At 43.6% G+C, this 15,687-nt stretch overlaps 1 protein-coding gene across 2 annotated transcripts; it reads left to right on the top strand.

Moving 5' to 3' along the window:
• Window positions 1–420: 420 nt before the first annotated feature.
• LOC117709973 (protein RoBo-1-like) lies at window positions 421–5,423 on the top strand. Of its 2 annotated transcripts, XM_034504433.2 has the most exons (6): window positions 421–561; window positions 1,079–1,168; window positions 1,366–1,479; window positions 1,857–2,012; window positions 2,840–2,974; window positions 5,128–5,423. In XM_034504433.2, exons 2-6 carry the CDS (start codon window positions 1,096–1,098, stop codon window positions 5,319–5,321), a joined length of 672 nt encoding a protein of 223 aa, XP_034360324.1. In that variant the 5' UTR covers window positions 421–561; window positions 1,079–1,095; the 3' UTR covers window positions 5,322–5,423. The 2 variants fall into 2 exon arrangements, with proteins under 2 accessions (XP_034360324.1, XP_076792883.1); XM_076936768.1 differs by lacking the exon at window positions 421–561 and having other exon boundaries at window positions 1,134–1,215.
• The last annotated feature ends 10,264 nt before the right edge of the window (window positions 5,424–15,687 follow it).

The following is a 15,687-nucleotide window of genomic DNA, read 5'->3' on the forward strand; positions in this document are numbered from 1 at the left end:
AGTAGGCTGGTGAGCTATGCCCTAACAAGAGGCTGGCATAAAAATAGTCGTGTGTGTGTGTGTGTGTGTGTGTGTGTGTGTGTGTATCTGTGTGTGTGTGTGTGTGTGTGTGTGGAGGGGGCGTGAAATTACAGAGAGACACACCTAGACTTTTCTAAGCAGAGAAGTAAATAGACTCTAGGAAGAAAGAAAAGGATGGAAGAGAGAATGCTGGAGATTTGCCCCAGGAAAGATGGAGGCAATTTCTATACTTTGTAACTTTCAAGTACTCCAAACTTTTCTGAAGCTCACCTCAGGGACATTATAAACTGTTTCCTCTCCTTTTCCTATCAACCAGAAGTTCAGGAAGAACTGTTCTCACAGTATCTCTCTCTAAAAGATCAGGGAGTTTAGTGCACTTGGCTTCCTGCCAAGACACTATTTTAGTGCCTTAATTGCCGTACAGTGGTCCTCTGGACTATAAAAATCACAAGGAGGCAGAGAAAGATCTCCTTTCTCTAGGTGAGATCGCTTCCTCTCCAGCTCAAGGTGGTCCTTTCAGAAGAGCAGACATCCTTCTTGGTGAGCCTTTCCAGCGTGGGCTGTGACATCTGGTGATGGAGGACATCCATTAGGGGGAGGGTGACTTAGGAAGTGGTGAAACCATGTCGTTAGCTAAGGGTTTGATTGTTCTTGAGCACCATGGCCCAGAACTTTGTAGCAAACAAACAGCCTCCACCTGTTCTCCAGAGGAGTCATTTCTTGACTTAGCCATTTCAACTGTGGAAGGAGATCTAGCACCTTCCAGACCCATGAAAGAAGAGTTCCTCCTGAGTGAAGGTCCTTTCCCAGAACCCATCCCCATGCCCCATGGCTTGAAGGATATGTTACCTTTTTAGTTTTGTATCCTTCTAAATGGCCACATCTAGCATAAAGCCAGTGCTTGATAAATTTGGGCTTTCAGAAAGAATGACTGGAGGGTGAATGAATGAATGAATGAATACATGGACAAACAACACAGTCTAGTATGTGGATTGCTGGGTTACAGGAATGATCATTATTGCTCTGATCCCATTGTCCTTTCTTGCATCTCATACAGTGTTCACAAGCGTCACCATGGGCTGGTCCTCCATCCTGAAGAGCCTCCTCACAGTTTTTGTCTTTAGCATCTTAGCTGTCATATCTGTAGGTAAAAGTAAACAAAGCATTACCTTTTCCTAAAAATGCAAAGGAAAGGTAAGCAGTCAAGTGCCTGTGGGGGGAGGCAGCCAACCACAGGAGATTCCAGTAGTCTGTCTAGCCCCCCCAGGTTTCTTGACTCCTTAAGCAACATCAACTACAAGGCTTTGGGGTTACCTTTAAATGGTGTGCATTTCCTTCTTACAGAGAGTTACCGCTGTACACAAGTTGTATGTGAAAATGAAAAGTGTCCTGGGAGTACAGCTACTTGTGAAACTTCTGTTAGCTGCTTCAGCCAAATACAGAACTTGGAAACACTACGTAAGCCAATCCTCACTACCTTGAGCATCCTCCACTTTATCTTTGCCTCCTTTCCAGGGTGAGACGAGGAGCTGGGTGGAGATGAAGCATGTGCTTGTTGTAGGCCCTCGGTTCTACACGATCAGGACCATTTGGGAGTGACTCCTCTCTTTGACAGTGTCAGGGATCAAACTCCAGGCCTCATGCTTGCTAAACAAGTACCTTACCACCAGTCACTCCCTTTGTGGCAAGTGGTCCATGCTCTGTTAGTTTGTTCTCAATAGACTAGTGCAGAGAGACTCTTGGAGAAGTGCAACACTCGAGATAAGGGATGAAGGAACACTTTATTTACCATTAGCTCAGGAGGAAAATTTACTTGGTGGTTCAATTTTCTGCAGCTCCGAATATAAACCGAGTACTTGAGCAAAAAGGGTGTACTTCAGATAGAAACACTTGTGGCATGGAATTCTCAATAACGCTGGGGGATCAACAGAAATTTAAACACAAGAACCTTTGCTGCGCCGGTGATCAGTGCAACAGAGAGAACATAACTTGTGAGTATTCCTCTTGTCTGTGCCCCAACACATGCATACAGCTCATGTCTATGCCCCACTACCTACTCATGGTTCCTCTACCTTTCCATGGGTCTATCTCTGTGCTTATGGGCTGCAGGGATGATGTCTGCTCTTCCCCTTTTGCTTGAAGCCTTTATTTGTAAGGGTCTGAGTTGGATACAAGCCCCTCTCTTGAGGAGGTATGTGTGTACACACTTGCATACACAGACTGAGACGGCTAGGCAGCTGTAGTTGGTTCAGGCTCTACTCTCTAAGTAAGTTCAATGAATCTATAGGTTCAAATGCTCTGCTCTGCTCTGCTCTGCTCCGCTCCTCCGGCAGAGAGACTTTCTCACCAATTTCATTACTCATCTTGGATTTTTGTATTGTCGAGATGGAGTCTTGCTATGTATCCAGGCTTGCATTGTATTACTGGGATGAAGTAATCCTCCTGCCTCAGCCTCCAAAGTTGGAGTAGCTGGGAGTACAGGTGTGTGTGTACCACACCTGGGTCATCCCTCAACCCTTTGAACAGCATCCTTTTAGAAAACAGATCCTCTCCCATTATCTAGGACTTTCCCCCCAAGGCGGAGAGCAGAGTAACTGATGAAGGTGAGGATGGCTCTGAGTTCCCATGAGGTCCTCCATGGTGCTCACACCCAGTGCCTTCCTCCTGCGTCTCCTTCCACCTCATCCCTCACTGCAATGCTTTTTGGTAGAGTTGTGGGGGGTGGGGGGACCTGTATTAGATGAGCACTGGATAGACATGTCCTCAGCTGCTTCTTCCTTCTATTTCCCAAGACAAAAACCTTTTTCTCTCCATTCAGTGTCTCCATTATCTTTAGAAGTCAATGGTGTTGAATGTCCTGCCTGCTACAATGTAATCAATAAGACATGCCCCACAACAACTACCCTAAAGTGCACAGGAGCAGAAAAAAAGTGTGTTGAGGTTACTCTCACAGGTATGAGTGTTTTCTTCTTATTTTTATTTGTTACTTTAAGATGTGGATGGTCTTCAAGGGTATAGTGTACTCCCCATTTATTTCTGTGTATCCAAAGCTTAGCAGCTAAAAATTAGCAAATATGAAGCCCAGTTTCTACAGGTCTAGAATCTGAGCACGTCACTCGTACTGGTTCTGGCTCAGGGTGTCTCCCAGGGCTCTGTTAGTTGTCAGCAGGGGCTGGGGTCCTTCAGATGCTCAGGGTGTCTCCTGGGGCTGTGTGAGTTGTCATCAGGGGCTGGGGTCCTTCAGATGCTCAGAGTGTCTCCTGGGGCTGTGTGAGTTGTCAGCAGGGGCTGGGGTCCTTCAGATGCTCAGGGTGTCTCCTGGGGCTGTGTGAGTTGTCAGTAGGGGCTGGAGTTTTTCAGATGGAGGGTCTGCTTTCTATTTCACTCATGATTTGGTTAGTGTCAAATCCTTTTCATGAAGTAGCCTCATGGTCTATCAGCTGACTTCTTTCAGCACTAATGATCAGATAGAGAAGGGCAGACTAACAAGGGGAGCTATAGGCTTTATAGTTTAATCTCAGAAGTGACATATCATTTCTGCTCCTATTTTTTGTATTTTTTTTAAATTAAAACTTCAAAGAACTTACAAATTAAAAACATCATGTAGTGAGATTGTCCAGATCCAAAGATCATACATCTCCATGACCTTCTATACAGTTAAAGTTGCAATTCTGAAGATGAGGAGGTTGGGATTGAAGTTTACACTTTCATTGTCAACTATAGTTTTATGCACTTATCCTCCTTATACACACACATGCGCACACACAAACACAACAAGCAAGCAAACAACAATGAGAACAACAAAATCCAGGGCAGAATCAAAACTAAAAATGCAATTAGTTCCATATCCTCTCATGACTCAAGTGTTCATTACTTCCACCCCATCCTTCCTCATCACCTAATGTGACAGACACCTCTCAAGATACAAATCTTTCCCCTCATCTCTACTTCCACCTCAATACAGCCCTTACACAGAGAATCCTGATACAACATGAATGGGGCCTACAGAAAGCCCCTCTGCCAGTAGTTGGAGAGAGTGGGGGAGGGGTCCTCTTAGAAGGTAGTTTCCTCACAGAGCGAAGGGCAATGTAGGGTCAAGCAAGCTCTTGGTTATCTCTCCAAGATCTGAAGGGAGTCATTTGCTGGCAGTTGAAGAGGTGTGTGTGGAGGGGGTGGGGCTAGGGGTGGTAAGGGAAAGAAATACAAATGCTTGCACCTGCCTTGCTGTGATATCCTGCAATGGGGCCTTGGCTCACTGGCAACACAATAGGTGACTTCATTTCTGGACATCACATAAGTGAACACTTGAGTTTTTCATAGAACCACTGTGAATTTAGTAAAAGTCTTATGATTTTTCCTGAGTGTGCAGAACTATGTGCTTGTTATGTAGAGTGCATACATCACTCAGGTAGGAGCTAGGAAAGCAACTGTGAGAGCTTTCTCTATGCACTATATAGTGGGAGGGAGGCAATGGCAGTTCTTTGCTGATCAAGACGTGAAATATTTCATGGAATTGTGGAACTGAGACCTTAATGAGTTGACGACATGTCAGGCCTTATATCTGGAATAATCTTGGAGGGTCTAGGGTAAGTAGGGAAAGGACCTTTGTGGAGAAGAGTTGAGATGAACAGGGATAATGAGATGTCACACAAGATACAGAGGGTGGGTGAAGCCATTCATGGCAGGACAGCCTTCTAGTTCTATTTCCATGGGAAGTGGAGACATATGTTTCCACGGTATTGGTCTCCCATGGAGCTCAGAGGTCTTGAAAGAAAGATTTGAGCTCCAGGGTATCTACAACAGTTCCCTCCATTTTCTACAGCTAAGTTAGGATGGAATACAGACACAATTTACACTTGAGGTCCTTCAGCTAGTGTCCTTCTTGTGTATATTAAGTTCATCCCTTATGATGAAAGAGTTCTGAACCCCAGTGTTGGTAATCATGCCTTAAACAGAGGCCCAGCCTATCCATGGAGCTGTTTGCATATTTATCACCCAGAGACAGAGGTTACCTATTTAAGATTATTCTGGGCACAGTTCTTTCCCCCAGAGAACATGGGTGAGGAGGAGAGGAGAGAACTAACTGCTGGCTCTTTCTTTCAACAGATAGATCTTCTAATTTTATACTGTATGGGAAAGGCTGTGCAACAGACAGTGCTTGCACCCTGGATGTACTATTCTTAAATTCCGGACAAATTAAAGCCTCGTGCATCCCAGCTGTTTCGACCAATGGAAGCCCCACCCTCAAATCCATTGCATCCCTCCCAATTGTTCTGTTTCTCCTGAAAATCTCGCTTTGATCACACAGGCACCAACAATCCCACAATTCTGTGCACATAGGCCTGTCGGTATACTTGGATGGCTATTTCCAAAACATGGAACAAATAAAAACTGGCGATTACTTCTCTGTTCTTTATGTGAAAACTTAAGTGCATTTTTATGTAATATCAGGAAACATACAGAGATGACTATTTCTGCATGTCCCCCGTCCTCCTTAATATAGTACTAGAAGTCCTGCCTAGAGTAATTAGACCAATCAAAGCAGCAAGCAAATACAATTAAATCTGAAAGCAAGAATAAAGAAAAGCAAAATAAAAAAAGAAAGGGAAGAAAAGAAAATGTATTCATATTGAAAAGAAATTTGTAAAACTACTAGAAGAAAACATGTGTGTGTAGTGTGTGTGTTTGTGTGTGTCTGTGTGTGTCTGTGTGTGTGCACATATATACACATAGGTATTTGGTGCTGGAGAGAACTTTTGGGCATTAACCTAAGTATTATTTCTGCCTTAGTTGTTGTTTCTAACAATGTGGTGAGGAAACGGTTTATTTCAGCTTACAACTCTCAAATCACACACCATTGCTTTTTCATAATTTGTATTGAAAATTTGGTTAACCGAAATGTGCTGGTTGTTTTGGGTTTTGTTTCGTTTTTCAACTTGACACAAACCTAGACATACATGGAGAAAGAGAGTTTCAAAGAGGAATTGCATCCTTCAGATTGGCCTGTAGACAGGTCTGTGGGGTCATTTTTCTTGAATAATGATTGATGATGAGGAGGAAAGCCTTGGCTTGCTGAGGACAGTGCCAGCCCTGGCAGGTGGTCATGGGTGATGTAAGAAAGCAGGCTGAGCAAACTGCAGAGAGAACGTCTGTAGCAGTGTTCTGCTTCAGTTCTTGCCTCTAGGTTTCTGCTAAGGTTCTGACCTGACTTCCTTCGGTGGACTGTGGTACTGAAGAGCCAAGTGTTCTCTGAACTCTTAAAACCATGCCCTGGTGCTAGCCTTCCAGCTGGTTCAGCATCATTCTATGACCCAGTGTCACAGTCAGGAGGCAGACATGCAGCTTCTAAGAATAAGTTTCTATGCCTGAAAAGCACCCTAGATCATTCCAGAAAGGACCAAGTCAAACTGACCCAAAGAGGCCACCTCTGGTTCCCTGGCCCTCCTCTTGGCCTTTTCACATGAATGCCTCTGTGCTCTTAGGACCTAGCAATCCTCTTTGCTGCCTCTAACACTTCTCAGCCTTTTCCTCTCCAAAAGAGCAGAAGGGACCTTTGACCAAGATGACTAGAGAGCAGACGCCTGGGAGCAAAGCACAAGAGCAGGGGTCACAGTAAAGCACAGGAGTGAGGAGGAGGCTCTACACTAGGGACTTGATGGCAGCCATGGACTCCTGGCATAGAGTGACACAATGTTTGGTGCTGTGTACCTGCTGGTCCCATGGGGGGCGGGGCAGATGAGCTCCCAAGAGCAACAGAACCTCCCATAGCCCCTCACCTTCACACTGTGTGACTGATAGCCAGGAGTAGAGGAGATAGATCAGGCATGGCTCAGGAGTGCTTTTCCTGAGAAATTGGCCAGTTGTCCAAGTGCCCCTCTGAGGCATCCAATACCAAATGTGACCAAGAAGGAAGAACTTGAGGGGACCATGTATCATAGAGTCCTTATCTGTGACCACAACACAGTTCAGCCATGTACAGTAACCATCCAGATGGGAGGTATTGGATGAAAATGTTTTTTACTCCAGAGTTAGCCTGACATCATTGGCCTGCACCTGCCTGCACCTGCTCTTGCCAGAAGCCCCACCTTTATGTTGGGTTTGTTCCCTTTGCTCTGAGGATCCTCAAGATCTGCTTATCAGCCTCTTACTGATACATCATTACATAGATGATGGGGCCAGGTAAGGCAGTGTGGTCTACTGTCTCTGCTGTGTACTCTGACTGGGCTGGGCTTCATTGGTCTGCTTTCTCTCTGCTTTCACCCTCATTCTTTGTGAAGTGACCAAGATGGATCCTTCAGAAAATGGAGAAACATACAAGTAAACATGGCGGAGCAGTTCGAGATCCTCACTGAGCAGCTCTGGGGAACTCGAGTTGTGCGAGAGGAGACTACTTTGGCAGTATCCCGAGGAACAGGCAGTGAGTGCGTTCCTCCAAGAAATGATCCCATGTGGAAGGCTAACAGGAAAATGGTCACTCTGCCCTGAAGAAGTGACTTTATGGAACATGTAGTAGAACATTGTTTCTGTCCCAAGAATGAGAAGAGAGTGGAATGCTCTCAAGGGGTCTTGTGGAAGCAATGTAAAGACAGATGTGTATGAGATACACATTAAGGAGCAGGAACCGCTGACATCACCCAAGTATTCTGAGCATCCTTCTTTGACATCAAAAGGGTGTTCCCCCAATAGGGTCAGCCAGCTTCCCCACAGTGACCCCAGGCTACCACAAATCTAAAGAGTTGTTCCCATGGAGCTTTGGCTAAGGCCTTGCCCCAGGAGCAGGAAGTTGGCACAGAGATGAGTGGCTTCTGTTCACCTGGGGCCACCCTCTGTCCTCTAGAGATAAGTGACAGCAGCTTTCGTTTTCTTCCTAAAGTGACATAGCCAGCTCATTGTGACTCTGACCTGTTCTGCAGGCTCTAGGCCAGTGTCATCTGAGGGAAGAGCGTCTGAGGTAATCCTGTGTTGAGGCCCACACTCTGCCTCAACACTTTGGTGCTAAGTGCTCTGGTCAAGAGAGAGAGTGGGGAATCTTGGGGCAAGGGACTCAAAGAATGGAGACAAGACAGGGTGTGATTCAGTCTCTTCTATTTTCTCAAGTCTCTCTTATTGAAGGGAATTCTGAGGTATTTATATACACAAGCAGGAGAACACAGGTGAAAACACTTTACCACGTGCACCATACAGCTGAGGTCACTAAACAGCAAAACAAGCTATGTGGGATAAACAATATATTTATCAGAGTGTGCTTCAGCTGTTATAGGCTTTTGACAACCAAGTCTTTCATCAGGGTATATGGTTCCAGATGGCTGCAAAGTTGATCTAGCCGCTTTCTGCTTAAGTCAGCTCCCAACAATCCTGCCCCAGACGCTGCTATAAATATGGCCTCTTGGCTCTTGCACCTTCTTTGCCAGGAACTATCCTTATCTCCAACTCATTAGCCACCTTGGAATTCCTGGTCCAGTATCAGTAGTACAAGGCAAGACGGGTTAGTTAGCTGAGAAGATAAGAGAACTGTGAAATGCACAGCCGTGGACTGTGACTTTGAACCTTGGGAGAAGACATGAAGGAAAGTGAGGTGGGATTGGGGTGCTGAGGGAACTCCCACAGGGTGGGAAGGCTGGCTCCCTTCCACTGTAAAGAGAAGTGTCTCTGACCATGGTTGGGAGCAGCCCAGGTCTATCTGCTCCAGGAACTGAGTTTTAAAATTTCTTGTTTGTTTTTTACTTTGACTGAAAAAAAAAAAAAAAAAGCAGAGGTAACAACAAAAAGCAGAAACAGATAAGGGGAGTTTTTGCAGGTCAGATGTCCCACCCAGAAGAGGAAGCAGTGAACAGGCTAAGGCACACTCTAGGCAGTAAGTAGATCTGTGAAGTGGGTCAGGGCTCAAGTACCTCAGTGCAAAGGAGACACTCTCCCCTTAAGACAGGGACAAAAGACCTGGACAGCTTTCACCACAACAAGCAGACAGGTGGGACAAAGTACAGGAACACAGACTAACCAAGATCGCCAGTGTGAATGGAAACTGTAGACAAATCCCTGTGAGAGTCCAGCCCAGGTCTCCACATGTGATTATCATGAGGAGAAAATAGCAGGCAGGTTATCACCAAGAACACTCAAAAAAAAAAAAGGGGGGGGGGGGACTTGGGCAAACTGTTGGTAGGAAAGCAAATAACTGAGCTCTTATGAAAAGAACAGGAGCTCCTCAAGCACTAAAAGGAAAGCAATGGGTTTGGGCTACTGGGGCTACCCTCGTGTCTCCTCTGTCCCTTCACTAGAGAGAAATGGTAGGACCCTAGGAATACAGTCTGCCCGTGAGTCTAACTCTCATGTCCCCAAAGGAGGCTTACCATAAGTGACCAGGAGCTTTCAGTGGTTCACCCACCATGATGTTACACACAGTAACTAAAGGGCTGAAACATTGTCCCTCCCTCTGCCATTCAGGAGTCAGGGAAAACCTGACTGCCAGTGTTGGATCTGAAGATCCAAACCAGTGGACACGCTCCCCCAGAAACACTCACGGACAGCAGATTTGATGCAATAACATAAGGTGTATTGATGATAAGATGATAACCGGTGCACTGGGGCTCCCTTACACACAGGTAAGAGGAAATCTGAGCTGAAGCTAAAAGCATCTTATATACCATTTTTACAGAGTTCACAAGGACAGTTAATAACCGTAAACGATTTCAAACAGCTGTTCCCAGGCCCGGTTTCTAGTAACTCAAATTTGCACCTTATCTTTACAACAAAGAGGGTCAGCTTAAGTGGCTTCTGTTTACCCAGGTGTACTGTGTTAAGGGCTCATCTCCCTGATAAACTCTTACCTTGGGCCCTTCTTCCTGGAACTTTTGTTTGAGTCTTTGGAATGTGCTTCTCCCGCCTCGGGGGCAGCCAATATTTGAGTGTAAACCAAAACTCAAACTTAAGGATCTTCTAATTTTAAGTTCAAGCTGAGACCTGAAATTCTTACATTCAAGCTGAGACCTGAAATTACATTCTTACACCAGCTCATCGTGTTGATAATGGACTGAGCCTCAGAACCAATTAAATGCTGTTCTTTCTAAGAGTTGCCTTGGCCATGGTGTCTCTTCACAGCAATGGAAACCCTAACTAAGACACCTGTCAAATCTAACTTTTAAAACTAGGAAAATAAAAATCATAAAATATTTTTAAGATGAAAGAGGAAATATAAAAAAACATATTTTTGTGTGTGACTGAACATTCATGATAAACCTAACAATTGTGAGGAGAAAGACCAAACCCACAATTGTCTAACTGAAGCAAGCTTTATTTTAGAGGTGCACCTGGGGCTAGCTAGCCATCTGTGGCAGTCTTACCCTAAATTGAGAGTTTAGAGAGTGGTCCTCATTGGCTTTTCAAGATCCCTTTTGTTAGGTCTCAAACCTAACAAATGGCTGAGGCACCTATGCAACATAGCAAAGTGAACCTAGCCCTAGAATTTCCCAGCATCCCTCAGTCTCTATCTGTTACAGGGTCCTTCTGGCTAGCATACCGCACTGGCTACCTTAACCTTCTCTAGCCCAGGGGCTAGGCTGCCCTTCCCCATATAATCCAGACATTAAGATTGTCTACCCTTTACCCTTCTTGGCCAGTTTCTAGGCCTCGGCCACCCCTCGTAGCTGGTGGCTTCCCTCCCCCTCCACTTCCTACCTCTCTTCACATGGCCCAGCTCAGAGTCATGTCCACTCTGGACCCTCCCAGAAGTCTCTTTCTCTGGCTATGTTTCTGCATACGTCAGAGCAGTCATGTTCTTCCCTTTTTATTTCTTTTTACATTTACATTTTAATGGGGAGAAATCAAGGATTAGCAAGCTGTAAGCATGTTTGCAGGGGCAAGAGAATGTTAAAGACAGAGAACACAATGAAGAAGGAAGACAAGGATATATGTTAAGTAAACATTATCCCAACCTCCTGAAGAAAAGGCATGGCTGCCATTTCCTCGAACAGACAATGCAGGACCATTGTTAAGGTTACAGGGGTGTGGGGGTGGGTGGGGAGGCAGGAATGAACCTAGTTTGTCTTTACTATAAAATGGCTTTTAAGCAGGCTGGTTCTTCACTTTGGGATTGAGACTGGCATGCCTTCAAGAAGCAGGGACGTTTCTTTAATTGTAAGCTCCATATATTTTTGTTTAAAGGATTTCGCATGTGATTCTCTCTTTGACCATTAAAGTCACTGAAGTTCAACATTTCTTTCTTTCTTTCTGTTTTTTTTTTTTTTTTTTTTTTTTTTTTTTTTTTTTTTTTTTTTTTTTCTTAAGACAGATCATGAACCAGCTTGCCTTAACTGGAAATGGCTCAGTACTGCCTATTCCAGGAAATGCAACCTGGCCTTTGCCTGGAAAAGTTACTATGCTCACCTGTTGTCATGATTACCTAACAATCATGTCTGTTTCAGAAAGTTTTTATGGTCACCTGTTGTTATGTCTATCTTACAATCATGGCTTTGTTTCAAGAAGTTGTAATGGCCGTCTTGCAACCCTACCTTTGTCTCAAAATGTTGCTATGACTACCTTGTTTTGACCACCTTGTTATGTTCTGCTCCTTTAACCTTGCCTATTTTGCCCTACAAATTCTCCATTTAAAAATCCCTTACCCCTGAGCTATAAAAACCTTGTCTCCCTCACATCCAATGCTGACCTTGAATCCTGCGTTAGGAAGAGGCAGCCCACATATAGGTTAAGGGAACAAAAGCTTTCTTTAATTGATTGCTTGCTTTGATTAATTTGGCTGTCATGATTTTTCATGTATAATTTGGCTGTATGGTCTTTCTCCTCCCATCTTTGGCACTAACAGCAGGATATCTCTACATACACCCGACTATTCTGAAACTCTGTCGACCAAGCCAGCCTCACAGAAATCCACCAGCCTCTGCCTCCTGAAGCTGGGGTTAAAGGCTTACATCGCTACACTCTGCTGAAGTTCAAGATTTCTAAAGACAGTACCTTCTCAAAGAACTGATGTTTAATCCAAATCCAGTTGTTCTATCTGCTCAGAAGTCTTTGCTATCAAATTTCTTCAAACAATTTACTTGGAGAATTCGTGAGTCCTGATAGTTTCCTGCTAAAAGACTACATTTCCAAGATTCCCCTCGTGGATCACACAAATCATCACTCCCAATAAGAGACAGCATTCCACCTTCCCCTGTAATCATTTTTGGCCAGTTTGCATCTGTCAGTAACAAAATGCTGCTACCTTAAGTAAACAGTGATCCCACCTAGGGTCAGACAGAGATCTCTTTCTTCTCCCTTCTGTCTCTCTCTACCGCTACTTTTAAGAAACAGGTTCAGCTCGTTTTCGTTCCTGACACACCCAGCATAGTGAGGTTTGATATGGAAGAAATGCTAGTGTTACATTGAAACAAGAGGGATCAACATCCCCTTGAGCTGTCTTGTGAACCATGTTTTTCTTGTTGTATCAAAACTCACACTGAACAGTGAGTTCTACTTGCCTTTGTTCACCAGCTGAACAAAAACCCATACAGCTGCCAGTTTGTTTTTTGAGACAGGATCTTGCTATGTATCCCTGGCTGGCCTAGAACTTACTATGTAGACTAAGCTAGATTCAAAGACACAGAGCTCTCCCTGGCTCTGCCTCCTCAGTACTGTAATTAAAGGTGTGCACCACCCAGAGTGGGGACATTCTTAAATACTGTCTCTCTCTGGCTATCTGTTAAAACAAGATAACCTCAACGGCAAGGTCCTCATGTCTGACTTAGTCTTGGAAACAGCCTTTTGCAACATTGAGATTGGGGACAGTGCTCCAGGCTGGAAAGATGGTTCAGTGGATAATAGCATTTTCTTTCAAGACTGACCACTTGAATTTGATTCCTAGGGCCCACATGGTGGAAGAAGAGAACTGAGTCCTGCAAGTTGCCCTCTGACCTCCATAGGTATGCTATAGCACTTGCGCTCTCTCTCTCTCTCTCTCTCTCTCTCTCTCTCTCTCTCTCAAAAATAATAAAAATAAGTCTTTAAAAAACCTTACTGCTTTTCTTGTGTAATTCCATTAAGATTCTGGGAAGACCACGCAATCATTACTTGAGCAGAAACTTTCTCCTAATTAATCCTCAGGAGACTAAGTTTGCTCTGTGCTTCTCCCATCAAGATTCTCCTCGGTTTCTATTCTGGTCCTTATTTTCCATTATCAACCTGTCTGTTAAACTGATTACGAATTTGTCTCCACATTGCGTCTCTAGTTAAATCCAAAACTTATTTTTGACATGAAGGTACACTATTTGGTCTAAACAAAAGTGATGATGAGTTAATTTTTACAGAATGAAGTACAAATTCCAGTACCTTCTCCAATGCATTTAGCAGTCAATATAAGAATATGAATTGATTTAGGGGCTGGAGAGGTGGCTCAGTGGTTCAGAGCACTGGCTGCTCCTGCAGAGGACCTGGGTTCAATTCTCAACACCCACACTGTGGCTCACAACCATCTGTAACTCCAGTCCCAGGAGATCTGATGTCTTCTTCTAGTCTCCATGGGCACCAGGCATACACATGGTATATAACTTACATGCAGGTAAAACACCCATACCCATAAAATAAAAATAAATAAACCTTTTAGAAAAAAGAAAATTGAATTGGATATATGAATTGTTCTTTATGTGAGGTTAGGAAACTAAGAGACACCGAGAACTGGAAAGTAGAAGAATCTGTGCTTTGGGACTTTTATTTTGCAGCAGCTAAACGTTTAGCTCCATTGGAATTGAAACAAAACAGGGGGAACCTAGAAGAACTCCACAAAAGAATCAAGTGTGCTGAGCTCAGGCTGTGCCCTATTCTAAATTGCTTCACATTATGTAAAACAGTGGTCTTTCCAGCTGTGCATTGCCCTGGGAGACTCCACCCTTTCCAGGTGTGTCTGGCCTCATACCAACCTATCATCTTATACCTGTTGTGTGTCAGGAGCAGGGGACTCCACAAATGTCCCTGGATCTTCCGGTTGGTTTGGTGCCCTGCTGTTGATGAGGCCTGTTTGAACTGCCTGCCAGTCTACCTGTTTGTCTACCTGGATCTGACCCACTGTTCCCTGCTCCCGACATGTTTCCTGGTATGACCAACTTTGGTATTTGGCTTCAAGCTGAACTCTTCAGATTCTCTCTCAAGTCTGACTCCAGCAGCAGCCCCCTCTCAGCACTGATCTGATTCATTATCTTATGAACACAGACTCTGTGCCAACTTCTGAAATCCCTTGAACTCTCACCCTCTTTACACTGTATTTATTCTGTAACCTATAGATCTACATGTTGATATAAATATATTTGATTGCTCCTTTGCTTGCTTGCTTCTCCAGTTTGTAATGTTGCATAGATGAAACCACTGTATGTGTCTACACATACATGTATATATTTTTGCTTGCCAAATTCATTATAATGAGTAACATCCATTTGCCAGATACTGTTTGGTATCAGTCCCTTTGGATTTACACCCAAATGAGGAACTGGTAAAAATTTAACATATGATTGACATTGTTTAACAATTTGTCTAGCTTGTTCTCTGGTAATTTTAAACATACCTTTTAAAGTTTTAGAATTAAGGTGATGTAACTCATGAGCCTTTATGGCCTGATCCAAATTAGATTGCTGATCTGATAAAGTCACTGCAGCTATACAAGTAGCTAGGTCTGCCTTGGTATTTCCTTCAGAGAGGACCTGGTAGCCCAGTGTGGGCTCTCAGGTGTCCTATAAAGAATTTACACTTTCTCCTCAAAATTAATTGTTGGCACTGTAAAAACAAATCAGCTGCTTCTGAGGAATGCTTTATTTGCGCAGCAGTTTCTAGCAGAGGGATAGACTGAGCTATATATGAGCTATCTGTATAAATATTAATAGTTTGATTTGGAAATGCTTGAAACACTGCAATAACAACATGTAATTCAACCAATTGAGCTGACACAGATGATGTAGCAAGAGAGATTACTTGATCCTTAAAGGCATAAGCAGCTGTTCCTGATGAGGAACCATCAGTGAAAACTAGCAATGCTTCCTTGATAGGTTCATGTGCAGTACTAGATGGAAAAACAAATTCATGATGATTACAAAACTGAACCAATTTATCTGGTGGATAATGATTATCTATCTGACCAGCAAATGAGGCACATGCAGACTACAGAATTCTGCATAAGCCAATCAACCTGATGCCTTGTATAGGGTTGTACTATGATATCAGGATCTTTTCCAGAATATTTTTGACTGTTATCTCTGCCTAACATAATCATATCTGCTACAGCTGCATAGTATGGATTAAGAACCTTCTTGGGGGATGAGGGAAGATGAACCCATAATATGGGTGCAGTTTGCCAAAAAACTGCAGTAGGAGTTAGTTTAGTGTTAAAAATAAGAAAATATAAAGGCTTAGAATAATTAATATGAGTTACAAATTGGGATGAAATAGCATTTTCTACCTTCTGTAAGGCTTTTCTACCCTCCTCTGTTAGAGCCCTGTCAGACTTAGGGTCAGGATCTCCCTTGAGAATATCAAACAGAGGCTTCAGTTCTCCTGTTGTAAGTTTCAAATATGGTCTTAGCCAATTAATATCTCCCAATAGTTTTTGAAAATCATTAAGTGTCTTAAGGGAATCAGTCCTCAGTGTGGCTTTACTATTAATAATACGTGGACCATTAATCTGAAATCCTAAAT

Source organism: Arvicanthis niloticus, chromosome 6 (genome assembly GCF_011762505.2).
Source record: "Arvicanthis niloticus isolate mArvNil1 chromosome 6, mArvNil1.pat.X, whole genome shotgun sequence".
Classification (NCBI taxonomy): Eukaryota; Metazoa; Chordata; class Mammalia; order Rodentia; family Muridae; genus Arvicanthis; species Arvicanthis niloticus.

Bases quoted from the DNA above. Each gene is read 5' to 3' on its own strand.
- LOC117709973 (XM_034504433.2), top strand. From the start codon at position 1,096: ATGGGCTGGTCCTCCATCCTGAAGAGCCTCCTCACAGTTTTTGTCTTT. The intron at 1,169-1,365 runs GTAAAAGTAAAC...TCCTTCTTACAG, and splicing joins CTTAGCTGTCATATCTGTAG to AGAGTTACCGCTGTACACAA. The intron at 2,975-5,127 runs GTATGAGTGTTT...TTCTTTCAACAG, and splicing joins TGTTGAGGTTACTCTCACAG to ATAGATCTTCTAATTTTATA.